The 8,707-nt window shown below is 43.0% G+C and overlaps 1 protein-coding gene across 1 annotated transcript in view; it reads right to left on the bottom strand.

Moving 5' to 3' along the window:
• The window catches only part of CAPN9 (calpain 9), a 102,303-nt gene that overhangs the window by 52,418 nt on the left and 41,178 nt on the right, over positions 1–8,707 (bottom strand). Inside the window, exons 9-13 of the mRNA XM_006874172.1 lie at positions 8,058–8,218; positions 6,931–7,088; positions 6,568–6,776; positions 3,566–3,602; positions 2,295–2,375 (exon numbers count right to left, since the gene is read on the bottom strand). Of these exons, the coding sequence (XP_006874234.1) occupies positions 2,295–2,375; positions 3,566–3,602; positions 6,568–6,776; positions 6,931–7,088; positions 8,058–8,218 (646 nt within the window). The remainder of the gene's footprint in view (positions 1–2,294; positions 2,376–3,565; positions 3,603–6,567; positions 6,777–6,930; positions 7,089–8,057; positions 8,219–8,707) is intronic.

The raw sequence follows: 8,707 nt of genomic DNA, 5'->3' as shown, positions 1-8,707 counted from the left end.
GACCCTATAGCGAGAGGACAGCCACTTCTCCATCTTTGGAGCGAGCTTGCCTGAGGGAGCCAGCATTCACCAAAGACCCACCTGAAAGAAGGATGTCATCTGCATCTCCATTGAGGCCCCCCGGCAAGAGCACCAAGGAGCCAGCCAGCTGTCTCCACAGCAGAGAAGACTTTAAGAACTGTTTAACCCCTTAAGAGAACTGGTTAAACCCCAGAGACATCCTGCTGCTTTGCTTATCGGGCATGGGGAATGGGGAGTTAATAGATGTTACTGATTTTGCAAAAAAAAAAAAAAGAAATCAAGAATTAGTATGTGACTACGAAAACCCTGGAGTCCTGGTGTGGCTCTGCGGGATAATGCACTAGACTGCAAGGTCGTTTTGAACCACAGGTTTGTGGTTCAAGCTCACCAGCTGCTCCTCAGAAACTCTATACAGGGTCAGAACTGACTGTTAACAACAACAAAAGGAAAGTCCTATATAGGATCATTATGAGTAGAACCAACTGAACGGTCAGTTAAGAAAAAGTGTTATTTGACAACTCATTGTAAATTTTTCCTTCCTTCCCCTGCATTTCTCTCTATAATGTGAGGCCAGTTCCCTTTGCTTACCAAATAAAAACTGTGTCTCATACAAGGCTCTGGGAATTGATGAACTACAAATTGAAAATTTTCAACAAAATGAGGAAGCCCTGGAGGGCACTCACTCATCTATGCCAAGAAATTTGAAAGACAGTTACTTGGCCAACTGAATGGAAGAGTTCCATATTTGGGCCCATTCCAAAGAGAGGTGATTCAATGGAAATCATCAAAAAACAGTAGCATTAATATTACATTCAAGTAAAATTTTGCTGAAGATAATTTTTTAAATGGCTGCAAAAGTACATCAACAGGGAACTGCCAGAATGCCAGAAATTCAAGCCAGATATGGAAGAGGAGATGGTACTGGGGATATCATTGCTGATGTCAGCTGGATCTTGGCTGAAAGCAGAGAATACCAGAAAGATGTTTACTTGCATTTTATTTTGACTATGCAAAAGCTTGCGACTGTGTGAATCAAGACAAGCTATAGACAGCATTGTGAAGAATGGATATCCCAGAACATTTCATTGTGCGCATGAGGCACCTGTACATTGACCAAGGACAGTCATTCAAACAGAACAAGGAGACAGTGAATGGTTTAAGATCAGGAAAGGTGTGTCCCAGGAGTTTATTCTGTCACCATACTGATTTAGTCTGTACGATAAGCAAACAGTCTAAGAAACTGGATTATGTGAAGAAGAATATGGCATCACGATTGAAAGAAGACTTGTTAACAACCAGCAACATGCAGATGATACAATCTTGCTAGATGGAAGGGAAGAGGACTTAAAATACTTAATGGTAAAGATCAAAGATCACAGCCTGCAGTATGGATTGTACCTCAATGTAAAGAAAACAAAAGTCTTCATAACTGGACCAATAAAAAAAATCCAGATAAAGATGTGTGGAGAAAAGATTGAAATTGTCAAAGACTACATTTTGCTCAGATCCACCATCAACAATCATGGAAGTAGCGGTTAAGAAATCAAGTGACATATTACATTAGGTGAATCTGCTGAAAAAGAAAGACCTTTTTAAAGTGTTCAAGAGCAAAGACATCAGTTTGAGCACTAAGGTGTATTTGACCCAAGCCGTGGTATTTTTCAATGGCCTCATCTGCATGTGAAAGTTAGATAGTGAATAGGGAAGACTATAGAAGAAATGATGCACTGAGTGTTGGAGGAGAATATTGAAAAGACTGTGGACTGCCAGAAGGACAGACAAATCTATGTTGGATGAAGTCCTTAAACATCAGGATGATGAGGCTTTGTCTCTCATATTTCATACATAATATTAGGAGGGACCAGTCCCCGGAGAAGGACATCACGCTTGGTAAAGTGGAGAGTCAGCAAAAAAGAGGAAGATCGACCCTGCCCGCCCCAACAAAATGGATTGGCACAGTAGCAGGAGCAATGGGCTCAAGTGTAATTACAATTATAAGGAAGGTGCAGAGCTGGGCAATGTTTTATTCTGTTGTACATAGGAACCAACTCAGTGGCATCTAGCAATAACAAAGGCCTTATCAGCAGAGGCAGATTGGATGTGGCTGTTTTTCAGGCCTCTCTAATGACAAGGACAACTCTTACTTGGTAATCAGACACACTGTTTTGGGAAGGTGGCACTGATAGCATTTGGGTGCTTTCATTGCTGGGAAAACAAGTCCCTTAGAGATGAAGATGGGTGGGCTGGAAGGGCTCTGGGCAGTGTGCACATACCTCACCTGCGATGTTCTCAAACAGGGTGCGTAACTGGTGCTCCTCCTTGGTCTCCTGGCTAGGTGATGTTGGCTTCGGAGGCTAAAACAGAACCACAGGAACTTGCACAGAAAAAGAAATTTCCCAAGAAATTGTAAGACCCGGATGGGTAAAGGTGCAGTTCTCTTGTGAGAAGCCGGGACCCTTCCCTTACCTCAAGTCATATGTCACCCTGTTTATGAGGAGTCCTCTGCCTATAGCATTATGGTGGCAAAGCTGACTCCATGCTTTCAACAGCTTGTGAGGGCTCTTCAGCCTGGGGGAATCTGGGAGGACTTTGTCAAACTCACTAGGTCTTCGCCATACAGATGAGAAGACTAAAGGAAGTATTCTCTGACCCCGACAGGAAATTAGGGTCCTGGCCAGAGGGTCATCCTAGCTCCCTGTACTTTATCTTGACACTTACCACCTTTGTTTCACCATCAGTCCTAATACACAGTCTTTGAGGGCAACAGTCCATGCCTAGCGTGTTGAAAGAGCTCAGGAAATACTTATTTGATTTGGTCCATGAATAAACTACAAACCAGAGATGAAAGAAAGCAAGGAGCAGCAAGCTAAGTACACGACTGCGGATTTGGAAGCAGTAAGGCTTTCTCTGCCACACCCCAGAACCTCTTGAAAGTCTTACAGCCCTTTTGACCAGTATAAAGCCTCACACACGGATACACAGACACACACGCACAGTGTAGGAGAGTGGTAAGGCTTTGCTCTGCATCCACAGTAAAAGAATTTACCTGCCTCTCTCATTTTCCTTCTATTATTTTTGTTAAATAAAATACATTTTGAAGGTATTCCATTCCCTTCTGAAGTAGCAGGGATGGAGTGAGTTGATGGCCGAGAGGAAGATTGAACCAATCAACTTTATCCCAAACACCACCTTGTTCACCGAGATATGATGGAATATGAGACTTAAACACAGGAATCGTGTTCTCCAGAATGTTGGAATCACAGATTTACCTGATAGCAAATAGCCAGTCTCCAAATGTTTTAATGACACTGTTGCAGTCCTGGTGTGGAGCTGCAGGTTATGCACTGGACGGCAAGGTCAGCTTGAACTATAAAGTCAATGGTTTAAGCTCACCAGCAGATCCTTGGAAACTCTATACAATGTCGCTATGAGTTGAAACTGACTCAATGGCACTTAACAACAACAACAACAGCAGTTAGAAGGAAAACTTCCACGACTCTCCACTAAATCTCATCCCTAACAAACAGCACTCCAGAAGACTCACCTCAGGAAGTTCAATGTCTACATGTTCATCCATATCCCTGTGGAAGCAAAAAACACACCTGCTCAAGTGTGGGCTAATTTTCTAGTTGGAGTCTTCAGAATGAAGGGGCTAAAATGAACTGGGAGTTTCTGCCCCATTGTTGCTTCAGTGATATCTGTATTTCAAAGGGCCTGTTGATTCCACCCTTGAATGAATGGTGGAATGCTCAGAATGAACAACAGGCATTCAAAGAAAGGTCCAAGTGGCTACCACCCAAGGAAGATTAGCAATTCTTTGTTTCCAGGAGAAGAAAAGTGAAGCAAGCAGTCATTCCCCATTCCCCTGAGGAACTTTAGCAAGGGGTATTTATAATGTGCTATGCAGAGTTGTGGGCTCTGGTGTGATGCCATAGGATAAGCAGTAGACAGATAACCACAAGGTCGACAGTTCAAACCCCCTAGCTGCTCTCGGAAACCCTATACACAGTCGCAATGAGTTGGAACCGACTTGGTGGCACACCACAACAGCGTGCCGAACTGTAGCGCTCCTGTAGGCCCATGAGCAGAGCGGTTGTGTAGCATACACACCTGCAGCTTGAAAGCAGGTACACAATCATGGGAGATGATCCAGTCTTTTCAGAGTTAATCATTCATGGGGGCGATTTGAAAAGGTTACAAAACCAGGTGAGTCAGAACCTTCCCTGCCCCACAAAAAACACCAAAAACTATCCTGAAAGCTGCATCCATCCCCCCTGGCCCCTTCCCATAGATGTGAATCCCTTACTCCACTGGGGATATGGGGACTTATAAGTGTGTTTGTGTGCTTATGTTTGAAACAAAGAAAAACATAATGTTTATTTTGTTGTCTACATAAGTAAGGAAAACTGTAGTGCTTGGGTGGCAATAATATGACAACTTTGGTCAAAGCAAAGTAACATTTGGAAGAATCCAGTCATATCGATCAAAACCCATAAAAACTAATAAATACTCAAAAGGAATACAAATAAATAAGCATTAAGATTCAGCCTTATCACCTGTCTGTCAAGATTGTCCTACCATGGTGGCTTCCACGTTGCTTTGATGCTGGAAGCTGTACCTCCAGTGTTATACATACCAGCAATCTCACCCATGGTTGATGGGTTTCAGCAGAGCTTTCAGACTAACATAGGCTAGGAATAAACATCTGGAGATGTATTTCTGAAAGTTAACCAATGAAAACCTAGAGATCACAGCAGAATGTGATCTGATACAGTGCTGGAAGATGAGCCCCATAGGTTGAAGACACTCAGACAGTGGTGGTCACAATGGACTCATACCAAGGAACGTACCAAGATAGTGCAAGACTAGGCAACATTTCGTTCTGTTGTCTGAAATGAGATCACCATGAGTGAGGACTTGATGGAAACAAGATTGAACCCTTTCCTCATCCACTGGGCACATAGAACATAACTATTTCAGAATTTTCTTTTGTTTGGAACCCTCTCATGAAAGTTAAGCCAATGAAAGGAGTTCAATGTGGATCTTCTGTTCCTGAGGTACAGAATGGATTCTTATGCTTAATATCTGAGCAATTTCAAGGATCTTGGTCAGGGCAAGCATGAGCCTGGAGTCAGCATTGCCAGGTACAAGCCACCTATACAGGCCAGGAACTCTGAGCTCACGTAAGTAAGAGGATGGATACTATGAAGTTTAGGATGGGTATAGACTGACTGGCTTTTTGCTTTTGCCAAGCAAGAAGCCAGTCAGTCTATAGATCTTAGATGGTATGTTTATATGAAATTCATTCTAAGCTTGTGCTAGTATTTGAGGGGAAGGTTGGAGAAGAATTCTCTAGTAGAGTTTGAAAAAATTCAAGACTTTACTCCTTTGATTTAGTATAAGAGAAAGAAGCGTGCCTTTTTGATCAGACTGGGAAACCCAACCAGATTGTAATTTGAAGTATGGGGGATGGCCAGTTTTGTGGGAGGAGGGGGGGAACGACTTCAGAAAGTTTATGGAAAATTCCAAGATATTTTACTTACATTTTCCCATAAACTTCTGGAAGCCCCCTCATATTCACAGTGAATATCACCAATCCAACTCTACCCATAAAGTGAAAACTAAAAACCATAGCAGACAAATGGATTTGTAACTATCTCTAGTCTGTGAATGGCTCTTCATTGGTGGTGTGTCTATCTTACATGCAGCATGCCAAGATTTTGCCATTCTCTGGGATACTCAGAATGTTTCCATTGGGAATATAAATGGACTCTTGTATCTTGACCATTTTTTCTTCTGACTGGGCAGTAATGGGAAATCTTTCTAATGTTTTTGTTGTTAGTAAGTTCTGTTGAGTCGGTCCTGACTCACAGCAACCCTGTCTAGGGTTTCTGAGGAGTGGTTGGTGGGTTTGAACTACCCACCTTGTGGTTCAAACTGACCTTGAGGTTGAGTGTTTGTCCTATGGTGCCACACCAGGATTCCTTTATAGAAGTAACTGATACAAACTCATTTTTCAAAGACACCGTGAAGAAAAGGTGGCAGAAAGTCATGGATACAAAATGGCACACAGAAATAACTAGCCCTAAATGTGGCTACCTTAGCCCCCAAACTGGAAACTTCATGAAAATAAGGTCTGAAAAGTGAAGGACTCACCTCAGTGAGTGGGATTCTGGGAGCAGTTGGGAACAATTTTTTAATGGTCTATTATGGGAGGTAAGATCAGAGCCAATGTGGATATATGTACACCACTTTTCAGATTGGTGAAGAAATCTTTTGGCAAATGGACAAGGGAAGAAATGGGACACAGTGCCCACCCCTTAGTAGCTTCTCTGTGAATGAACCACTACATAAAAAGGGGTTCTCAAACCTAGTTGTTGGTGGTAAGTACAGTTGAGTCAGTTCTGACCCATAGCAACCCTGTATAGGGTTTCTGAGAAGCGGCTGGTGAACTTGATTTAGCGACCTAACAGATGAAACCGACTTGGCAGTCCAGCGCATGAACCCACAGCGCCTCACAAGGACTCCTTCAAGCCTGATACTCACTGGGTAATGGCTTTCTTCTCTGAAAAAATTCTCAGGCAGAAATCAGCTTCCTGGTGTGGCTCAAAAGTGCTGGGAATCAGTATGTATTCCCCAGGGGGAAGCTGAAACCGGTCAGAGACTTCTCTCAGATTGACAAATGTTTTGCTTCTGGCCTGTGAGGCATGGTACTTGAAGAAGTCTTTGTTCAGATGTTCATCTTTGCCAGGGCTCTGCAATGAAAAAGCAAGAGGGTGGTTCTTGATAAGGAGGGTCATTGGTCTTGACTTTTGGACTAGTCGTTGAGACTCAGGAGTGTGATAGAGGAAGAATGGAGAATTCAAACTCAGAGGCTTGACTGTGAAGAGCAGTTTGGCTCCCACATACTTGGTAAATGGCATAGCCAATAGTGAGCACATTGGCTCCAAATCTCTTGAGTTTCCTTCGATCTTTCTGCATCAGGGCTACAAGGAGAGTGCATTCCTCCTCTCCTTCATCTTTCTCAGTCAAGGACAACTTTATCTGTGGATTGGTCCAGAAGGTATCTGCCATTCAAAAGAGATAAATTATTTTCCCTTAAATACAAAGAAAAACACAAAGGACAATTTCACACACTCACAATCACTATTTCCTACTACACCCTCCCAACCCTGAGAAAATGTCTTTTCTCTGTGAGCATGCAATCTGTTTTGCCTTTACTTTCCTTCTTCTCTTTAGACCATTTCAAATGCAGTTTTTAAAAGATATTCTTTTGCATGTAGTCTGTGAACGTTTGCTCCATCTCATTTTCTTCCACTTGGAATTCAAAGGACAGTGTAGTAGGCTTGGGGGTGTGCCCTCCCCCTGCCAGCATCTGTTCTACCCCACTGTTTAATGGTTTTGCAACTTGAGTAGGGTTGACCTGGTGCCCACCTTCAAGTGTGAGCTCTGATTGATCTGTGCAAATCCCCCTTGCCACAGAGAATTGGAACAAAGTCAATTCACCTCATAACATTTCCCAGATCATATTGTTTCTAAAAATTTCCAATTAGAAGGAAATAGAAAACTTTTTTTTGATGATCTCTGTACAGGTAGCCTTTCTGTCATAGTAAATAAAGTCACCCTGAAGAAGCAATCCTGGAAATGCAGACAGCAGTTAATTACAAACAGATGGAGCCAGAGCCCTGATAAAACTGCCCAAAGCCCAGCAAAGTCGCTACTGAATTTTCCACTTATGCAACTCAGTTAATCCTCTTTGTTGCTAAACTGGTGTGAGTTATGCTTTCCGTTACTAATAATGGTGAATAATCCAAATAGCACAAGAAAGAGTTTCCCTAAGCAATTCCTTTCTAACTTCCTATTATATCTCTACAGCTTTCTTTTCCAAGTTGTTCCTAAAACCGTACTGCCTCACTTCACATTTCTGGCTTTCTCTATGGTCTTGGCCCTGATTTCACTGTACCACAGATCCCTTTGAGGCCCCTGGTTGTACTAGCACTTGCGAGAGGCAGAGAGAGTGAGAGCGAAACACCAACCCAAGAAGTTGCGACAGCCCCCAGCGGTGGAGCCTCGAACCCAGCTTCCTTCATGGACCTTCACTTCCCACTTATGGAGAGCATTGTCCTCTAGGGCATCAGGGGTGAGGTTGCAAATCTCTACTTTGTCAAAATGGGACTTGAAATCCTTAAATGCCATCCTGCAACAAAGTGGAGAGAAATGACATGTGGGAGAGGGACAGTGATGCTGTGATTCATTCATTCCTTGCTAGATATTTACCAAGTACTTAGCCTGCCCTCATGGAGCTTACATTCAAGAGTGGAGAGAAAAAGGTAAAACCAGAGGATGATTGTATCCACATTACAGAGAAAAATGAACTAAAGCAAAAAGATGGTATGTAGCAGTAGGGTGCGTTTTGGGTGGAGACTAGGCAAACAGCTGTCTGGATGAAAAGCGTTCCAGCCAGATGGGCAGCAAGGTCCCGAGGGAAATAGATTTTTGATGTGCTCCATGAATCCACACAGGACAGTGAGGCTGGCACAAACAGGGGAGGATGTCAATTAGAGGTAGGATCCAAAAGCAATGGTGGCTACCTACAATTGTTGTTGTTGTTGTTATGTGCCGTGGAGTTGGTTCCGACTCATAGCGACCCTATACAGGGTTTCCGAGGCTGTAAATCTTTATGGGA

This window comes from Chrysochloris asiatica, unplaced genomic scaffold (assembly GCF_000296735.1).
Source record: "Chrysochloris asiatica unplaced genomic scaffold, ChrAsi1.0 scaffold00265, whole genome shotgun sequence".
Classification (NCBI taxonomy): Eukaryota; Metazoa; Chordata; class Mammalia; order Afrosoricida; family Chrysochloridae; genus Chrysochloris; species Chrysochloris asiatica.
The sequence above is the reverse complement of the archived record's forward strand: the minus strand, read 5'-3'. Positions and strand labels throughout refer to the sequence as shown.